Source organism: Meriones unguiculatus, chromosome 1 (genome assembly GCF_030254825.1).
Source record: "Meriones unguiculatus strain TT.TT164.6M chromosome 1, Bangor_MerUng_6.1, whole genome shotgun sequence".
Classification (NCBI taxonomy): Eukaryota; Metazoa; Chordata; class Mammalia; order Rodentia; family Muridae; genus Meriones; species Meriones unguiculatus.
The window spans coordinates 128,917,891-128,938,875 of NC_083349.1; the positions used below are offsets into that span (position 1 = coordinate 128,917,891).

General features: G+C 48.5%; 1 protein-coding gene across 2 annotated transcripts in view; it reads left to right on the top strand.

Annotated features, from left to right (window-relative positions):
- The first annotated feature begins 304 nt into the window (after positions 1-304).
- The window catches only part of Pxdn (peroxidasin), a 75,048-nt gene continuing 54,367 nt past the window's right edge, over positions 305-20,985 (top strand). For both annotated transcript variants that reach the window (XM_021657572.2, XM_021657573.2), the window contains exon 1: positions 305-610. In XM_021657572.2, coding sequence (XP_021513247.1) covers positions 420-610 — 191 coding nt within the window. In that variant the 5' untranslated portion in view covers positions 305-419. The remainder of the gene's footprint in view (positions 611-20,985) is intronic.

Here is a 20,985-nt window from a genome sequence, read left to right on the forward strand (position 1 = left end):
GGAAAGAATCATGGTTAAGGGATGTGGGGTAACTTAGTTGTGGCACTGCAGTTTTAAAAGCAGACTCAGCGATCCAAACCCGTCCAGCCCTCGCCTGTGAACCTACAGGCGCTCCCACAGTGGAGTCTGTGCGCGCTGGTCATGCTGTGCTTTCCTGGCTGCACCCATCGGGAAGGGTCCCCAGGTCGCCTGGATCAGACACCAGGCCCCGGTGATTGCCCAGCCCCCGCCCTCTGCGAGGCCGAGAGGGGGCGGAGCCACGCGCATGTGCACAGCTGGCGCCGCATCCCCGCCCCCGCGCACAGCTGGGACGTGGGCCGGGGACCTGAGGGCTCAGTTGGGAGCCGGCGGTGGACGCGCCCGCCGAGGCCTCCTCCGCTGCGGTCCACGCGTGCCAGCGGCCGTCCCCGCCGTCTGCCATGGCCGTGCGCCCCACGCGCTGCTGCCTGCTGGCGCTCGTGCTGTGCTTCGCCTGGGGGGCTATGGCGGTGGTCGCCTCGAAGCCAGGGGCTGGCTGTCCAAGTCGCTGCCTGTGCTTCCGTACCACCGTGCGCTGCATGCATCTGTTGCTGGAGGCCGTGCCCGCCGTGGCGCCGCAGACCTCCATCCTGTGAGTGCGGCCCGGGGACGCTGGGGTCCGCGGGGCGTGTGATTAGGGGGATCAAGGAGCGTGGGTAGGCCTGGGGACGGTGGTACTGGTTTGGCGAAGTGGGGTATCCCGGCGTCCGGTGCAGGGTGTGCTGGGCCTTTGTCCGTCCTGGCTGCGACTCCAGGGGCGGACCTGAGCGCAGAGCGCGCGGCCTTGGGAGCCGCCTTTGTTCAAACTCGGAATCTCCCGCTGGACCGGGAAGTGGTAGGGAGTCGTCAGGGAAAGCCCCGCGCGTCTCCTGCGCCTTCCCCGCCTGGCCTCCCCTCTGGTGTCGTCTCAGTTTCCCACCCGGGTTTCCTTCTGTCCCTCTCTCTCCTGAAGCGCAGGCCTGGAGTTGGGTCGTCCGTCCTGAGGACCCCCTCTTCCTCCCTCTTCTTCCTCTATCAGTGTACCTGCCCCCCTTCCCCCTGCTTCTGGAGCTAGGCCCATCCCACCCCACCCTGCGAGAAGGAAACCTCTCTCGCAGAATCTGTGTCCCGAGGCGCCAGCAGCGCCAAGTGTACTCCCATCAGCTTCTGCGCTAGAGCCTTCAAGTTTGCCTAGGTATCCCGGGGACCCGTTGGGCGCAGCCCTTGTAGGGTTTGTTTCTTTGCCTGGAAGGAGCCTGACGTCCACGGTGCCGTGGAGGGCCCACCGCCGTGCGGGTCACGGGGCCGGTTTGGGGGACTCCTCCTGCTGTTTCTGCTCCCAGTTGGTGTGTTTCTTAGTGGTCCCCCACTTCCTAGATACTTGGATTTAACCCGGAGTTGTGCGCTTCTCCCACCTTCCCATAAGCCCCCAGATCGGAAGGAATCCCAGTCCTGGGGGAGGCGGGGGAAGGTAGAGTTGGCTGCAGGCCTCTGTGTGCTCTGAGGAGATTTGGTTCTGTAAAGGCAGGCATGCGTTTAGGGGCCAACTGTAATTCAGGGTCCTGCAGCTGCACTTCTGCATTCCAAAACGTTTTCACTTTTTCGTGGCTGGGCTGGAGGACTTTGGCATCTCTGAGGAGCCTGCGAAAGTTATAAAAATCTGAGGGAACTATTCAAGGAGTGGGCGGTCAGTGTTCTCACTTTTAAAAAGTGCATGGGTGTCCTACTTCCTCTGGTGGACACTGTGCGGCCAGTCTGGGGCGGGAATGCCTAGCCTAGTCCCCTGAAGAGCTAAATAAGGCTTCCATTCCAGAGGGTATGGAGGGCCAGCCAAGGTTGCATCTGAGAGGATAGACAGTGTGCTGTAAAGCAATAAACTTTTAAAAACGGGCCAGGGTGGAGCGTCTCCAAATACAGAGAATTTCTGTAGTGAGTCAATGGCCAAAACTTGGACCCTGGAGCCATTTTTTCACATCTGGGCAAAGTCAGATTCTCAGACTGTGTGTTCCCAAATCATAATTGCTTTCTGCAGCAGTATTTTAAAATGAGTGCTGCAGAACAGAATTGGAGCCTTGTATGCTGCCATGCTCCATACAAATGTAGTTGGGGGCCTGAGCTCGGTGGCTAAAGACATTTGCAGCCACGTTGACATCCTGAGTTCAAGTGTCAGGGTCCATATGGTGGAAGGAGGGAACTGACTCCTGAAAGTTGCCCTCAGACTCCACATTCATGCCAGATGCCCCTCCCTTCACCCCTCCCTCATATACAGGAATAAACGTTTGTGTTTTTTTTTTAAAGTAATTTTAAAAAAAATTAAATGTAGCAGAGGGTGTGTAAGGTTTCTGGAGAAACACCAGAGATGGTGCTTGAAAGATTTCCTGGAAGGTTTGTTTGAAGAAATTCAAACTTTGTACTTTTATGGATGTCTGAAGTTTCCTGAAAGGTTTTGTAACAATAACACTGGGTACCACTGACTCCACTTTACCAGGGAAGGCCTTGAACATACGCAAGTTAGTCCCTTTCTGTGCCTGGGTACAGGCTGATCCGCGTGAGGTGGCCCTATGGGGCTGTAACACACACAATAACATTGCTTTCTTTCAGCTTCTCTCCCATTCCCTGCTCTCACGTACATGCTGATACTTTCTGTGTTTTTCTACATTGGAGGCAGAGGTGTAGCTCAGTGGTAGAGAGCTTGCCTTGGCACGTGAGGCCCAGAGTTAGAGCCCTCTTTCAAATGCTGCTGAAAACAACAACAACGAAACAGAAGAACAATGGCTACATAGAAATTGGATGCAGAAGATATGAATTTGCAAAACCCCCACCCCCAAAGTTAGTGCAACCATCCCCTTGTCACATTGCTCGCTGCCTAAAAGCCCTACCCCCACTCAGCTTCTCCAGAAACTAAATCAGCTTCTTCCCTTCCTTCCCCAGGGTGTTAGAGGTATATTTTGGTCAGAGAGAATGCCAGGCTGTTTAGGGTTTCCAAGTGGTCTCAGGCCATCATATGGTTCGGGTTGGAACTTTGCTTTCTGGCACCTGAAAGCCCTAGGTGGAATGTCAGTGGTGCCAGTGCCTCTCGGTGCTCACTGCCTTGAGCTTCCTCATCTTTGTCTTCTCTGACTGCCTCTAGGAAGTACCTGTCTCAGTGTGGCTGGGAAAGCTGGTAGAAATACCTGCCTGATGTTTTTGCATGGTGTCCTGAGTACGGCGGCTGTTCCTTCCCATGCGCCTCTCCACCCAGGCCTTCATAGGGGAGTTGCCTAGAAAAAGCACTGGGGCCTGTAGGCACTAGGCCTCTCAACTGACACCCTGCTCCTTCCACATCCTTCTCTGTCCCCTGAAGCCTCCACTGCTGAGGTCATGGGAACTGAGCCTGAAAACATAACATCTACTGGGCATTCCAGGCCCCTCCAGTGCCGAGGAGTCGTTAGACTGGCGGTGTGGCAGAAGCCTCCACGGCAGGAAGGATTGAGATTGCGAGTTTGGAACAGCTTCTCTGGGTTCCCTATGCAGGCCCCAGAGTGGTCAGAGCTGAGTCTCCAAGGCCTCAGACCTAGAGACCTGGTGCTCAGAGTTCTTAGTTTTCCGATCGCCTGTTCTGTGTTTGTGATGTCTTCTAGACTAGCCACTTTAGTCAGCCTCGTCAGGTACCAGCTTTCACGTCCAGCTGTGCCAGGTCTGTGTGGGATAGAGGGGGTTGCAGAGCTCTGGCAGAGTGCACACATGCTTGCTGGCTAGTCCACATGGGTAAAATGCCTGAAAAATGATGACATCAAGAGGAGTGATCCCTGGGTATGGAGATGGATTCTGTTGTCTGGCATGCTTGTCCCCATTTGTCACAGCTGTTCACAGTTTGTCATTTACCAGCCCAGCAGCCCCAAATGAGACGCTGAGGACAGAGAAGCTTCCTACAGACTTCCCTTGTAGAATCAGTCACCTTTCCGCAGGAAGCAGAGTCACCATTGCCTGAAGTCTGGAAGAGACATGGGGCTAGCAGAGCTCAACCAGGCTCCCATTCCTAGCATTGTCGGGCAAGTGTTAAGTTCACAGGAAGTTCCCTGGCTCCTGACCATGTCCCAGGGACACCCTGGACTCTGGTTTCTTAGGATGTGCTCTCTTCAAAATGTGCTCTCTTCACAACAACAGTGCTTGCTCGTGGCCCTGTTCTGTGGGCTGAGGGGTGCTCAGGTACATGAACTCACTGTTTTGTTCTACTGCTCACAGCCCAGCCAATGTCTGCGAGGCTGCTGCATTCAGTCTGGGTTCTTGGGTTGCTGGCCTAAGAGGAGAACCCTCAGTGCCCATCCAGGGCTCGGTTGGGCCTGTGTCTAGGTGACATGCTTTGAGATCATTGTATGTTCTTCAGGTGTTCATTCTGCTGGGACATCACCTCCTTTATGCTTGGTCTTGGGTATCTCTGTGTGGAAGAAACATCCCATGAAGAAGCCGTGGTGGTTCTACTGCCCTTTAGTCCTTCTGTCTCTGCTGTCAGTGTTTTAACATCAAAGGTCAAAGAAATGATGTGAAGAGAATCCATCCACCTGGGACCCTGGACCAGGCCTCTCTGACTGGAATCTTGGCTTGATCCTAACGAAACCATCTTCCAGCAGTTTTCTCCCCATGCACCACTTGGGTTCCTGGGCTGTTAGTCGTCTCAGTTGGCAGTAACTGGGAGCTGTGGGTTTCCTTTCCAAGGAGCTTGAGTGTGGTGAAGGGTTTGTGGGAAGAGCCTTCCAGGACCAGCTTGCTCGTGGTCAGCTTGCTTTCACTTACTCCGTGCCTACAGTCTGTGTTCCCCAATTATGGACCAGAAGAAGCTGAGGGGGTTTTATCTGAAGTGTTGGTTATTGGGCAGGCTGGAGAAGAGGTGCTATCTACACAGATCAGAGGTACACCATCAACAAATAGGCCCAAAGTGTATCTGTGGGAGTTGGAGAGTCACAGTGCATTGCACTTATTCCCAGACAGACATGCGCACTGTTTCCCACTGACAGACAAGAGCTTTTGCCTGTGCTGTTGGAGAAATCGGCCCTTTCCTTTGTACTTTGCAATAAGCAGAAAAGAGAATCAAATGGATGAAGTAAGCTAAGGCTCTATGGAGCTAGGAGGTCAATACTCCAGGCCTAGAGCTGGTGATTGCTTAGGAGCCAGGAAATTAAGGAAATGAAGAGGCAGGCGTCTGCAAGCTGCTGGCCTTTAGAGCCTCTCAGGGAGACCTCTTGCTTTTCACCATAGCCACGACCCCCACTTGCTTTCACAGTGACAGCTTTGTGGGCTTTGAGGTGCTAAAGAGAATTACTCATTGAAAATACTGTTATTTTAATGGATTCCGTTTAATGTGGTGCTCAAGTAGCTGGGACTCTGCATTAGTTTCTTTCCTGTTGCTGTGATAGAACAACACAGGCAAAGCAATTTATACAAGAGCTTATTTGGGCTCAAGGTTGCAGTGGGATAAGAATACATCCCGGCAGGGGTAACATGACAGCAGAACCAAGGAGAACAAATTGGAATTAACAAGGCTTAATCTTAACTCTGAATGCTCATGCTCAGTGACAAGCTTCCTGCAAGGCCACACCTCCTAAACCTCCCTAAGTAGTTCTACCAACTGGTGACCAAGGATTCAAATACAGGAGCCTACAGGGGACATTGTTTTTTTTTTTAATTAATTAATTTGTTCATTTCACATCCCAAACGTTGCCCCCTCCCTCCTCTTCTCCCAGTCCCACCTTCCTTTGCTCTTCCCCTTCCTGCCCTCCCCTTCACCTCAGAAAAGGGGAGCCCCACCCCTGCCATCAACCCACCTCAGCACATCCATCAAGCTGCATCAGGACTGAGTATATCCTCTCCCACTGAGGCAAGGCAGCTCCACTGGGGAGAGGGGGTGGAAGTGATTGAAAAGCAGACCGTAGAGTCCATGTCAGTGACAGGCCCATCTCTCTTTATTATGGGGTCCACATGCAGACCAAGCTGCCCATTGGGTACATTATGTGTAGAGGGCCTAGGTCCAGTCCATGCATGTTCCTTAGTTTGTACTTCAGTCTCCAAAAGCTCCACAGGGGGCATTCTTACTTAAACGTCTGCTGACTCTTTTTTGGGTCAGTGCCTCTTCTTGAGCCAGGAGTCCTTGGGATCAGGGTGGGGTTTTTTTTTTTTAACCAAACTATGAATGCCATATACTCACAATTTGCACCTAAAACAGTAGGACTCTGCCAGTGTATGGGAATGCTGTCTCCCTTCCTTCCTTCCTTCCTTCCTTCCTTCCTTCCTTCCTTCCTTCCTTCCTTCCTTCCTTCCTTCCTTCTTCTGAGACAGGGTTTTTCCTTGTAGCCTTGGCTGTCCTAGAGCTCAATCAGTAGACCAGGTTGGCCCCAAACTCACAGAGATCTGCCTGCCTCTGCCTCTGAGTGCTGGGCATTTGCCATCACTATCTGGTGGGAATGCTTTCCTGTTGCTTGAAAAGATGCTGTGATGGCTTAACATCTTATAAGGCTGATAATTCCAGTACTTTATGCTTTCTCGTCTCAGTGTTTATTTTGAAAACCAAGAGCCCTGGTATCATCATGTCCTACCTCATGTTGCCTTATCACTTAAGTTTTGGCTACATTTTTGGTCCTGGGACAAATACCCCGACCAAAAGCAACTTGAGGGAGAAGTGGTTTATTTCGCTTACAGTTAGAGGCCATCACTGAGGAAGGTCAAGGCGAAAACTCTAGGCAGGAATTGGAAGGCAGGCTTCTTTTCCACTACACTCAGTGCTATCTCAGGCCAGGGAACTCACTTCACGGACAAAGCACACCAGGAAACAGAGGACGTTGACTGCTGGGTGGCAGGCAAGCTCATGCTTGGCTAGCTCTCTGTGCTAGCTACTTTAACTTGACACAAAGTACCATCATTTGGAACCAGGCAGACTGACCTGTGTGTATGCCCTTTTGTATGCACCCATGGATGCTGGAGGTCTATGTCAAAAATCTTCCTCAATCTCTCTTCTGTTTGTTTGAGGCAGACTCTCACTGAACCTAGAGGTCACTGATTCAGCTAGATTGGCTGTCCAGAAAGCCCCTGATTGTACTTCGAGTACTGGGATTACGAGCATGGACTGCCATGCCCGGCTTTTTATATGGGTGCTTAGGTTCCCATGCATGCTCGGCCAGCATTATATCAACTGCACTCCTCTCCAGCACTATAGTATATTTTTTAATAGAACCCAGATATCATGAACTTTGACCTTTTTGAGGACTAGGTAATTGTGTCCTGTAGTTTCAAGCTTTGTCCTGCTGATTAGATAAGAAACAGCAACACAAGGAGCCATATACCTTTCTCTCCCAACCCTATTAAAGATTGGTGAGGCAGGACTGGAGGTAGGGCTCTGTCTTAGACCAGTTACCATTAGACTCTTAAACACGACAGCCTGCGACTCATTGCTGTATGATGGATGCAGATGGCGATATTCACCCCATTCCAGTGTGAGCGCTGCCTTTGAACCGTGTGGGTGCTTCTGTCCGTGCTGCTGGATGTGAGCTGTCAGGTTCCGCTCCACACTCAGCAGCTACCTACAGCCTTCCTTCCCTCCTCCTTGGGCGTTCTGGTGTTTCTGGCATCTCTCCTGAGAGTTTTGCCTGACACGGTCTCTCCAGACTCTTGGCATTGTCTTCTCTGTCAGGCAGTTTGCTGGGCCTTTCCCATGCTCATTTGTTTCCCATCTTTCCAGGTTTATCTCCAGTTTTGACTGAGGTACAATATAATACCATGAAAATAGTTGCCCATACCTTATCTATTTTTGGTTGTTCATGATGGAGAGGAGAGTCTCACTTGTTACTCAGTCTTATTTGAGAATAGACAACCCTACTTGCCTTCAAAAGATTTTTTTTCCCTTTAAAAATTCTGTGGTAAGATATGGTAAAAAGAAGTAATGATCAGAATAAAATGCTGAGTTCAGGTTTACAAGTTCAGATTTTTGAGAAAAAATTGAAACACCTCAACTGTGGTGTTTGGAGCATTTAGCCTGAGCTACTCTGAGGAACAGTGGTGGGTCCTGGTGGATTAGATCATGTGAGTTGCCCACACAGATGCTCTTGGCCTGACAGCTTTCTGTTGGAAGTTCTGCCTAAAGCCAGAGCCACCAACAGCAGCCTGTGAGTAGCCTGCCTGTTACGGCTTGAGGTTTTGGGACAAGCCAGGACGGGGGCTCACATTTTGTCTGTGGCTGCCTGCTAACCACAAAGGCAGAATGGAATAGGTATCAGCAAGTAGAGTGTTTCCCATCTGACTCCTTTGGTTGCATCATGTTGGGTGTACACTCAAGGATGCCATCTCTATCCTGCACCCATCTCTCTTCCATGGCCCCGAGGTTGTGGTGGAAGTGGAGAGGAGGGGGATGTTGGGGCTGGCTCACACTGCTGAGCCATCTGAAGCGATGCCACTCTGCTTCTCACACTGCATTGGTGGGTTCTAGTCCCATGTTTCACCCTGCTTTGGGAGTCCAGGGCAGTGGATCAGACATGCAACTATGAAGAAGTGGCTTCAAACAACTCACATTCCCCAGCCTTGGACTCTTTAGATTCCGTTTCACTGATTAATTTTCTGCTGTGTGTACCTGATAGGGAGTTATGTGGAAGGGTTCTGAACATTGGCCTCTTTTCAGAGATGTTCACCAGCATGGTGGATGTGGCCCTATGTTTCCATGTACTGTGACTTAGGGTGAATTTTACCCTCTCCCCTGTGAGGTAAGTAGGAAATACTACCATAGATCAAGGTGGTCTTAAGACCCTCTCCCCATGAGAAGTACTGTGATCTGTACTCCTTGGGGTTTCAAGTGTCCTGTTCACAAGAGACATTTGGTTGTCTGTGCTAAGGGGTCAGTGGTCTCAGTGCTGGTCCCCACCTGTGTTCTCACTGACTAGGATGCCTGGTCAGCTATTTGCATAGTGGGAGTTCTCCAAGGAATGAGAGCAGTGGTTCTCATCTTGACTGCTTTGTGGAATTGTTAAAATAATGGGTGATACGGTGAAGGACTAGAACAGGGAAACACAGGGAATACTTCATGCTCCGGCTCAGACCATCACCTGGGGACCAGGTGTCAGTTGCATTTCTGAACAAGTTTGGCTTCTCCTATGACCATGCTTCTTGGCTCACTGTGTGCCAAGGATGAGAGGCTGTAGCCAGCTTAGGTTCCTGTGCCCTGGCTGGAGGGCACTCAGCCCTTCCTGTTTACCTCCTAATGCTCTAATGCTGCATATAAACTTGCAAGGTCTTTGGAAATTAACCCCTTGCTATGTCCCCTAGGGTCTCTGAATCAGTCATCTCTGGGAGGAGTTTGGCTCAACAAACAACCGTTATTAGATTGGCCTTTCCTGTTGGAGAGGGCTGGGCAGCAGTCCTCACAATTTGTGCTAGGAGTTATGAAACCTGCCCCCTCACCCACTGATTGACCATTTTGTTTTTCTTTTACACATTATTTTAATATTCTTTTTGCAAATAATACATATTTATATTGAAAATATTTTAATTACAGATAAAGCAAAACAGATAGCTTACATTCTGTCATTAGATCTGATGCACATTTATACCAATGTCTGTGTATGCCTAGGCATACGTATGCTTGTCATGTTTGTTTTAAAAATTTAGGTCATGATACATGTACAGTTCTGTAATGTACGGCATGATTTAGCATTTGTTTACATGCCATAATTTGTGTGCTGTGAGTGTGAGGAGTGTGTGTATGTGTGTGTGTGTACACACATGGAGGCCAGAGATTGATGGGAAGTCTTTCTTTCTTTCTTTCTTTCTTTCTTTCTTTCTTCCTTCCTTCCTTCCTTCCTTCCTTCCTTCTTCTTTTTTTTTTTTTTTTTTTGGCTTTCGAGTCAGGGTTTCTCTATGTAGCCTTGGCTGTCCTGGACTCACTTTTTGTAGACCAGGCTGTCCTTGGACTCACAGAGATCCTCCTGCCTCTGCCTCCCAGAGTGATGGGATTATAGTACCCAGCTGAAGTATCTTTCTTGATTGCTCTCCTTATATCTTTTGAAACAGGGTCTCTCACTGAACCTTGAGCTTACTGGTTGCCTAGACAGGCTGGCCAGTGAGCTCTAGGGATCTGTCTTTCTCTGCTTCCCAGGGCTGCCGAGGTTACTGACATGGCAAATTCAAAGTCAGGTCCTCATGCTTCCTTGGCAAGTACTTTCAGCCCACACACTTATTTAGATCATGTGTCTACTGGGCAACTGGAAGTCATTGATGATGATGATGATGATGATGATGATGATGATGGCAAGTACTTTCAGCCCACACACTTGTTTAGATCATGTGTCTACTGGGCAACTGGAAGTCATTGATGATGATGATGATAGATAGATAGATAGATAGATAGATGGATAGATAGATAGAGTTGTGGTTTAAATAATTATTCCCCACTCCACCCCCTTCTGACTCCTATTTTTGATAGTTGGTCCACATTTGCTTGGGAGGGGTTAGAACGTGTAGCTTTGTTGAAGGTGTGTCCCTAAGGGCAAGTTTCAAGGCTTCAGAGGCCTCCTCTTCCCAGGATGCTCTCTGGCCCCTGCTTGTGGATTAGGATGTGAGCTCTCAGCTGCTGCTCTAGCTATCTGCTGCCATGCTTTCCTTCCTCCATCTAGACTCTTAATCCTAGGGAACCATAAACCCATTTAAACTGGTGTTTTATCATAGCACAGGCACACACACGCATACATACACATACACACAGTGGTGTGGACTGAATCCAGTCCATAAGCTGCTCCACCAGAGCACACCCTCAGTCCTGCCTTGTCATTGTTAATGAACACAGTATTTATTTCTATGAACTTGCCAAGTTTATTTAACCAAATTCTTATTACAGACCATTGCTTTGTTTTCTTTCCTTTTTTTTTTTTTTTTTTGGCAGACCTAAACAATACTTCTAAAATACACAGTGTGCATGTTCTGTGTGTATCTGTCTGGGTTATTTTTAGGGTATGGTTCTGTAATCTTCTGTGTGGCTTTGTTCTGCTCGGCATGTGGTGGGATTCCTGCTGTTTTCTCCCTTGATGTAGCTTTGGTGAGAACAAATGAACCTGTTAGCACTGATCACTCATTTCCTATAGGACTACTTTGCAGGACCCACTGAGGCAAGCCTGTGACAAGGTGGCAATGAGGTGCAGAGGGGACTTTAATCCCAGAACTGTGGGAATTATGAGTAGAGGCCTATATTTTTGTGGGTTGACTCCATTTTGATCACTATGGCTGGCTTGCTTTCTGGTGCTTTGATATTCAGCAGACTCATAGACCAATCTTGGGTTTGTATCACTCATTAAACTTCAGTTTTTTGTTTTGTTTTGTTTTGTTTTTAAATAGTGGTTATTTCTGTGTAGTACAGGAGGGCCTGGAACTCAGGTTAGCTCAGCAATCCTCCTGTCTTGCGCTCCTGGGTGCCAGATCACAGACATGTGCCCCATAAGGCTGTCAGAATTCTTCAGACAGCTGTCTTTATTCTGGATTCTGGTAGGTCATGTTCTGTAGCTGTTTGTAGGCTGGGCCAGAGACGAGAAAAATCGACAACATGGAGTACAAAAACCACCAAAGCCGTGGCACGAAGAAGGGCTCTGTAAGGGCAGGAGCATGAGACCACCTGTCTGTGCTCCTCATTTGAAACAAATGTGTCCGGTGCCTCAGATTTTCCACCATCTGCACCTGTCTACAGCTGATGGCTGAACTCCAAATATCAGCTTTGGGGTAACTTTTCACAGAGATGGAATCTGCAAGTAGCTGTCTCCTTGAATTCCAGGAAGGGATGCTGTCCCAAACTCAGGGGCTCCTGGTCTAAAGTGAGGTGCTAGTCAAGATCAAGGGACTCTTGGCTCAGAGTGAGGTGCTGCTGGACCTGGGCTTCCGGGCCCATCAGGTGGCACTCTGTACAGTTACTCCCAGCAGTTCCGTGGGCCTGCATGGCCACAGAAAAGCCCCAAGGAACTGTTTCAGTCGGGGTCAGCTGAGGGCAGGAGAGCCAAATGCAAAGTAGTAGGACACTCAACAGTGACTGCATCTCAGCTCTTGAAGATACAACCATCTCAAAGTTGTTCAGTTTCCCTTCTCTTACAGAGAACACAGGAGGTGGAGGCACAGTGTAGGAAGTGCTGTGTTTATGCGTGGGGGTGACCTAGCTGACTTGGTGTTAAAGATGATCCAGTAGGGGGCAGGAGACTCACTCTCTGGAGCCTTCATGTGATGGGTTAGGGCTGGATCGTGTGAGAGGAGAGGACCTGTCCACTGGAGCTAGGTTCATGGCTCAGGAAGGTCTCATCAGAGTGTGGTGGCCCAGGCGTACTGGCATTGTGATGTTGAGCATGCTGTCAACTTGCAGGGCTGAGTCCTCTCTGTTTCATATGTGGACTTCAGTGGACACAGAGAGACCGTAATGCAAACAGGAAATTGCCCAAGTATAGTTTTCCATGTGTGCGTCCATGGGTTTTCCTAATGAGCCAAAACAGATGTTTAAGAAACATCTAATTTTTCCTTTTGAGGACAGGACATAGAAGCACGCTGAGACCGCGGGTGCCCTTCCCAAAGCCACTTCTTTAATTTCAGAAACAACTTACCTTTCCTGAGACATTACAGATTGGGAGTTAGTTACTAAGAAGGGAGTCAGGCTTACTATGAAGAAGGTTGTCAGTAGAGATGGCAGATTTTGATTTAGCAGTGACTTGAGCACGGGCTAATACTGTTTCTTCTTAGGGGGAGAAATAAGACCGTTTACACTCAGGAAGATTTCTTCACATAGAGATGTAGGAAGGCTAAGGATATAGCACAGCTGGAAAAGTATCCACCTTAAATGCAGGAAGCCCCAAGGTCAGCCCCCAGCCATGACACATAAACTGGGCATGCATGGTGCTACATGATTGTGATCCCAGAACTCAGTAGGTTCTGATATTCAACCCTGTCTCAAACAAAACAAAACATGTCATAGAAAAGAAACATGCCTTTTGGATATAATGTAAGACAGTATTGTGTTTCCTCAGTGGAAAACAAGGGCTGCGGTGTGTCGGAAGTCCTTGTCATTAAAGTCATGGCCCTCCTCTTCCTAGTCACTGCTGGCCTTCCTTTAGGGAGTAAGATTAGGCTCGTTGCTTCCTGGAGTGAAGCAAATGTTTCTGAAGATCTGTAACCAAAGGAGCTGCACTTCCAACTTTTAAAAATAGCAATTAAAATAGATTAATGGTCGCCACGCCACAAATATGTGGGATGTTTGTATTGGCATGGCAACAAGCTGATGAGAATTAACCTTAAACATTTGTTTTCTTGTGTTTGTTGTTTTTCATTGCACAACCCTCTTAAATCAGTATTTGAAATTAAATACTGTGTCACCCTCTTTATCCACCCATCCACCTACCTATTCACCCCCCCACTTCTATCCATCCACCCATCCAAGCTACCTATCCATCCACTCAGCCATCCACTCATGTACTCAGCCTCATTTACCCACACATCCACCCATCTGCCCATCCATCCATCCATCCACCCATCCACCCATCTACTCACCCATATACCTAACCAACCACACATTCTCCACCCGCCTTCCCACCTACCTATCCACCAGTTCATCTGCTCACACATTTATCAGCTCACCATCCCTTACTGACTTACAAAGGGAGTCCTTGCCTGTCAGGTGCTGGTGAGTGCATGCCCTGTGGTCAGGCACTTGCTATAGGGGAAGGGCTCAAGTGATGAGGCACATCCAGTGGTATCGGAAGGTGCAGCAGTGTTTCTACCCTAGCTAGCTACCCCTACCATGGTTAAGAACAGGGCTGAGACCCAGCATGCCCATTTCTAGGAGCCAGCTGTGGAAGCATCCTAGCAGAAGGCCTCCTCCCTTGGCCTTCGAGAGCACGTGTTTGCTGGGAGGCTCCCCAGAGTTCTCTGTCTACTTTAATCAAGTTTCCAACAGACCGTGATTATTTCCCAGCTTCCCAGGGTCATCCCTAGCGAGCCTCAAGGTAGAAGAGCTTTTCCCACGCTAAGGCCGTACTGCCGTTCTGCCAAGGTGCTCAGAGAAGGGCTGTTCTGCTGGGCACTGACTGGCACTGGGGTCGGGTGGTAGGGGGCAGTTAGGATGGTGACAAGGGAATTTTGAACGCCATCTTCATCCTATGGTGTTTTGGAGTTGATGGAAGTGCCTACTAAGTACTTTAAAATGCTGCCTCCCTGGGTGCCAGTCCCAGGCTGCTTTTTCTTCCCACAGAGGTGCTGAGGATGTAGGTAGCCCTTTTGGTACACAGGATTTCTTAATTCAGCATTTTTACTCTGTATATGTTTGTGGGTTCCGTTTCACTATTGCCTCCTCTAGGGTCAGCCTCCCTGAGCCTTAGGGAAGCAGCAAAGATCAGTAGATGTCAGGAAGCCTGGGGTCAGCTCTTGCTTGGGTCGAGTACATGCTGGCCTGTGGCCTCCCACTGGCTAGGCGGCTGCCTGACTCCTGGATGGCTGCCCACTGGGATAACATTATTTATCCATCTGCTTGGCTGCACCCAGAGTGTTCTGGTCTCTGCGCAGAACAACCTTGGTTAACCCGCTCAGTTGTTTAGATAATGTTTTGGGGACATCTACCGTGTCCGCTGTGTAAGAGAAAGGGTTGCCGTTCACCCCACTGCCCGCTGATCTGTCCGCAATGGGGGTTTTATGTGTCAGTGCAGTTAGGCCACACATTCCACGTATGTGGTCATATATTCTGGACGCTTCGGTTAGGGTGTTTAGATGAGACTGAGACTACATCAGTAGTCTGTGTATGAGTAAGCAGTATTCCCCCCACACACCCAAACTTTATGGGCTTTGTGCAATCAGTTCCTTAATAGAGCAGAAAGAGTTCCCTCCTGAGCAGGAAGGGATTCTGCCAGCCTGTGGATATAATTCAGGTTTGCAGAGCTTCTCTTGGGGGTTGGCCTGCTTGCCCACACTCTGACTTTTGGATCCTGTCCCTTCTGTGTCCACAGCATCTTCTTGAGACCCCTGACTAAACAGTGTCTGTGTGGTCTGCTGCATGACTCTGGTCCTTCCACGTGGTAGGTGATTGGATCTGGCTCAGTCTTGAACTAAGCTAGGATCCTGTGCATGATCACTTGCTATTAAGTTTAGCATAAACTATGCGGTCTCCTGAGAACTTGAACCAAGAAGGATAAAGGGAAAGAATCCATCCTAAGGAGGTGGATGAAAGAGGTAACAATACATGGATCATAAAAATAGAAGGAGAATGGGTGTTAGGGGAAGAAGGGGACAGGATGGGGGAGAGGACCAGTAAGAACAGATTATGAGAACACCATAACAAAACCTATTACTTTGTATACTAATTTAAAAAAAAACCTAGCCAGGCAGTGGTGGCTGGTGGTGGCTACACACCTTTAATCCCAGCACTCAGGAGGCAGAGACAGGTGGATCTCTGTGAGTTTGAGGCCAGCCTGGTCTACAGAGTGAGTTCCAGGAGAGCCAAGGCAACACAGAGAAACCATTTCAAAACAAAACAAAAATGTGACAGCCTGTGGCAAGAGCCAAAGACCAAGTTGTGTCAGTAGTGTCCAGAAGGGCTATAAGAGAACGTTTAAGTGCTCCTGGGAGTGGAGGGTGAGGTCCCAGAAGAGCAGCCAGCTGGGGCGCTTTCTTAGAGGAATCAGTGGGCAGCCACCTCATTGCCTATTCAGTACCAGGAGTTGTGGAAAGAGTTTAATTCCTGGCTATTGCTTGATTGAAAAAGGAAGGAAGGTCAGAAGAGGGAAGGAAGGCTCTTATTACACAAGCAAGGCCATTGATAAAAGATTAAAAAAAAAAGTGCCTTACCTAAGAAAACTTGCAAATCCTGGGCCTGTAATCCATAAGGCATGTGAACTCTCTTCCCCCTCCTGCCCCCGCCGTACATCAATACTTTTTTAAAGTATTTTCTAAAGAAAAACCTGTGCTGCCTGTGTCCCTATGTCTTTTCCTTCACCATGCTTTCTCTCGGAGTGTTTGCGTTTTGCATGCTTGGTTCTGTGTGTTTCTTTGTGTATACTATGTTTGTCTGTGTGTGTGCTCCTTTGCTTCTGAGTATTTCTGCATGTATATTTTGCTCTGTGTTTTTCTGTGCTAGCTATTCACTGAGGAGTCTGTTTGTGGCTTATAGCAGGTCCCTTCAACCTCCTTTTTGCTCCCCTGAGGGTGTGCTACCTTGCGGAGAGCCCTCTGATGGAATCCCCATCACAGACCATGGGAAACACTAATCGTAGTCGAATTTTCCAGCTACAGAAAGAAGCTAATTGTGGGAGGGCTCAGAACACTGTGGTCTGTGAGGGACAGAACTGAGCTGGCCACCACATAGATGAGAGCTGGAAAGCTGCCTTGCCACAGAATACCAGAGAGGCAGGGTCCTCTGAAATCTCATACCCAGAACAGTGAGCAGTGAGTCACTCCTGCATCCTGGGAAGGGAAGACAGCGGCACTGCACCAAGGAAGGCCTGTTCTTTGAATTAGAAGATGTAGCTACTAAGCACCTGTGTCCTGTTTTCATAACAGGAAGACTTGTACAGTCCTGCTCCAGCCTCAGTTCAGGCTCCCCTTTCCCAGTGCTGGAGTCTGTGTGACTGTGCTGGGAATGGGTCCTCTACTGCTGTTTTCTTGGCTGTTTCTGATTAGGAAGATGACGGTCTGGTTATGTTTTCACCGACACACTTACTTGGAAATGATGGGTTTCAGGCTCTATTGTGCTGTTGCTTTTTCCGACCTCCCTGTTTGCTTAGAATAAGAACTTGAGACCTTCTCCCTCTTGATTGGGTTGTTGTACTCACTCTCGACCCCCAAGTGGGACACTTACTGTGACAGAATAAAGTGGCCTTGACAGAAGTCTACCAGTATAGCGCTCTGGCCAATTATTCAGGAAGCAGGAAGAATACTGACTTCGTTTTTCAGCATTCATGGGAGATGTTTTAGGTTTGTTCCCAGGGAAACAGTATGCATGGAAGAACACATTTGTGTTATTTATTCATAAGGCATAGCAGGAGGCTTTGCAGTGATTCCTTGTGTTTGCAAGAGGCCTGAAATACAGGGCTGCAGCAGACAAAAGCTAGAAATGAGTTGCACTTCTGGACCCAGCAGTTGGCCAGGCCTGCAGCATGCGAGTGACACTTGTGTCCTAATCTACTCTCTGGGACCTAGGGATGATTTCAGCCTGGTTTGTCTAATGAAGCATTTCACACTTTTAAGTGACTGAAGATTATGCAAGTGTTTCCTAACACTGGCGTTCAGTGTGGTGAGTGTAAGTCCATTGGTTAATGAATTGTAGACCTGGTGGAGGACACAGTGGGGAGCCACCAGCTCCAAGAAACTCAGCGGTCCAAGCTCTTCCATAAGCAAGCAGATCATTCTCTGTGTGGAGTATTCATGGGCCCCCTGTTAGTTTCATTTCCTGTTGCTATGCAACTATGGGGAAAATAGTTCCAGTATCCAGACTATAAATGTAGGGAAATCAAGGCATCGGGACAGTCTAGAGCAGAAAGAGGAGGAACACATGTGTGCTTGTCAGCGGCTCAGCTCATTTTTTTTTTTTTCTTTAGAACACTCTTAATGTAGGGAATGATGCCACCTGGGCATCATTTTGGTCTGGGGTTTTCCGTATCAAGTTAAGTAAGCACATAGAGACACCTACAAGACAACCTGCTCTGGCCGGTCCCACATCTTTCCGGGTGGTTTTAGGTTGTGTCAAATGGACAATTTAATCAAACCATCCAAAACCAGACTCCTAAGCCTGAGCAGCACGTATGGACCTGGAGCTCTCTGAAGAGCATACTTTCTCTGAGCTCTCTGCTCACACACTTGGCTTGCACAGTCCTGGTATCACTGTGGCTCCAGCCTTGTTGTTCTCATTACCCATCTCTTGGGGGAGTTGCCCAGTTAATGAGTCATGTGACTACCTCACCACAGGATTTTCCAGCTTCAGTGTTCTCTTCTGCTTTGATGACCAGAGCAGCACAGATGGGTACCTCTTCCTTGCACCCTGGTCACTTTTTCCCAGAAGCAGCCTCTGTCCATGGGCTTGCATGGGTATCATTTGGAGAGGTAAAGAAGCTAGAAGTAAATACACATGAGTGCCCATAGTACCTTGACATGTGTGTTGTTCAGGCAGTGTTGTGTTTTACAGAAGTGTTAGTATCCAGACAGGTTAGGGCTGGGTAAACCTCGCACACGGACTTTCCCATAATGAGCCTGTGCTTGGCTGCTGACTCAGGCCGCTCACACATGGTTGCACAGGGAGGGCAGACTGGATAGGACATGGGATGTCTGGCACTCCTCCTGTTTGGTGCTTTAGGAAGGAGCTCTTGGCTTGTTAAAAAGCCGTGACTACTATCCCAGGAAACAGTCTGGGCTTTGAAACAATTGTTATATTTATTCACCCATCTCCCACCCCCATCTTTATAAACCAAGCTGCCCTTGTGTCTGCCACTTTCTTTGTTTCTTAAGTGAGGAGGAAGTGATGGACAAGACAGAGAGCACAAAGAGAGTGAGTGAGAGACAGCCAGCCAGCCATGGGGGTGGGGGACTGTCAGGGCCCATCCTTCTTAGGCCTTGGGTCATAGCTTCCCAAATACATTCTCCTCTACTGCCATGTGCTAGTGACTCAACCTGAGCTTTAGAAATGAAGTGGTCAGAGAGCTGGAGGGAGGACTCTCTGTTCTGTGATGGAAAACAAAACTACATTCTTCAAAGTCTCCAAGGACCTAGATTGTGTACCGTGCATCAGAGTTCGTACTGGAAAATCATCTGTGAATGATAAAGCAGACACTGGGCTGACTCTTCTGGGTGCCATTTTACTGTGTATATGCCCCTGCTCAGTGCAGCCATGTCTGCTTTCTTATGGTCTTCTAGCCCTCCCTGTCTGAACCTAGTATTCATTCATGAATGGTGTGGCTTTCTAAGTATGACAGTTGGGAAAGTCTCACAGAGTTGTGTTAGTGCAGGCAAGGTGTCTGTAGATCCATGCTGGGCATTTGGCGTACCCAGTTAACACCACTAGAGAGCAAAGTAGCTTCTTGGGAGTTCTTGTGGTCAAGAAGGTAGAGTCTGAGGTTGTTGGCACCCAGGCTTCCTTGACCTCAGAGGCATCTGGGGCCTTGCTTCTTAGCTTTGTGCAGCAGTCATCCTTGGCCAATGTCTTTATCTGCAAGTACAACCCTGTTTGGGGCCCCGTGGATCTGGTGAACAAGCCTTTAGGGGACCCATCTGATGGTACAAGTAGGTTTTCCATAACTGCCTGTAGGCAGAGCTAGCCTGTCAACAGGGAACCAGTGTAGACACAGGCCAGGACCCTAGCTTCACACTTCTTCTGAGTTTGTCCTTTGTTCTAGCTGGTCTGTACCAGTTTTAATTTTAGTAACTGATAAAGGAGAATGAGTGTCTGTGTATGGTAGGGAACATGTGCCTGAGAGGATCTATGGATACTTGAAGGCTGAGCAGGGTCTGCAAAGGCCTCTGGAAGCTGGAGCATGAGCTAAGAGAGGTGGGGTGAAATTCATTAACCGCTGTGGTTGAGTTGTTCATTAAAGCTATGTCCTGGGCTACAGGGAGGCTAGAGAAGCTAGCAGAGCCAGCTGTTGACCAGTTCAGCTGCTGAGTGGTATCTACGAGTCATGTAAAAGTTTTGCTGTTACCTTGAGCCCAGCAGCATCTTAATTTCCCCTAAACAGTTGGTTCAGTGTTGTTCTGGATCTATTGATTTTTGATTTTGAGAAGATGTCCTTTCTGTGTTGTGTGCTAGGACACTCAGAGTCAGACTCTGCCCTCAGCACCAGTGTGGCCAGCCTTTTGTGTGTGTGCTTGATACTGCCCTACTTATCACAGGAGTCACAAACACAAGGGTGTTAATCAGTGTATGACCTGCCATTCAACCACCATGTGATTGTGATAGCCATTGTGTGTAATAAATATGTCCTTCAGAGGTGCCCAGCAGATGCAGGAGTGCCTTCTACTTTCTTTCTTCTTTTTTTAATCATTATTTTAGTTGGCATATATCCTAATGAGTTTCATTTTCATGCAGTATATAAAATCACTATATATATTCTTTTTAAGTGTGTGTGTATGCATGTTTATGTGTGTAGGTACATGTGTTATTTCAGTGTAGGTCAGAGGACAACGTTGGGTATTGGTCCTCAGATGCCCTCCACTTTTTATTTAAGGCTGGGTCTCTTTCTGATCTGGAACCTTGCCAAGTATCCCGGGATTACAAGTATACCCCATTGTACTTGGCTTTTTACATGAAGACAGAACTTGGGTCTTCATACTTGCTTTACCAATTGGGACCCATCAACCCAGCTTTACAAGCATTTTTAATATGGGCTGTATCCATACCAGTTTGGAGTTTTATTAGTTACTTTTGTGTTGTGTTGACAGAATTGTATAACAAACATCATAAGAGTAGAAAGGTTTATTTTGACTCACAGTCTCAGAGGGCACAGTCCACCCTGGCAGAGAAGACCTCGCTCATAGAAGGAGGGCATGTCAGCAGGACCATTTTGTAGGGGTTCCTCATACCAGGTGGATTAGAAAACAGTAAAGGCTTTGGGACCAGGAGTGGCTTGTAAGCTCCTGCTCCTTTTAATCTACTTCTTCCAGCCAGACTCCAACCCTTAAAGATGTGAGAGCCTGGACTAGAGATGCTGGATGATGTTATCTCAGAATAGCCCTTGGATTCACATCCTCACAAAGCATTGGTTGCCATACCTGTATCCTTTGTGGTGAGGCTGGCAGACACAGCTAGTTATGGGAGAGGAATATTGAGCCATGGGACATCACTGCTTCCATGGAGAATGGTGGACGGTCTGTTCTTGGGCGTGGAGGTGGTGCTGCCTCATCCTTCAGGGTTGTACATTGGAAATGCAATGCAGAGGAATGGCTCAGATGAGGGGGGGCCTGGGTCTTGCATTCTCTTAGGACTCTGCAACTAAGCTTGGACTTAGGAGCACTGGCAGCCTCTCCCCATGGCATGGCCAT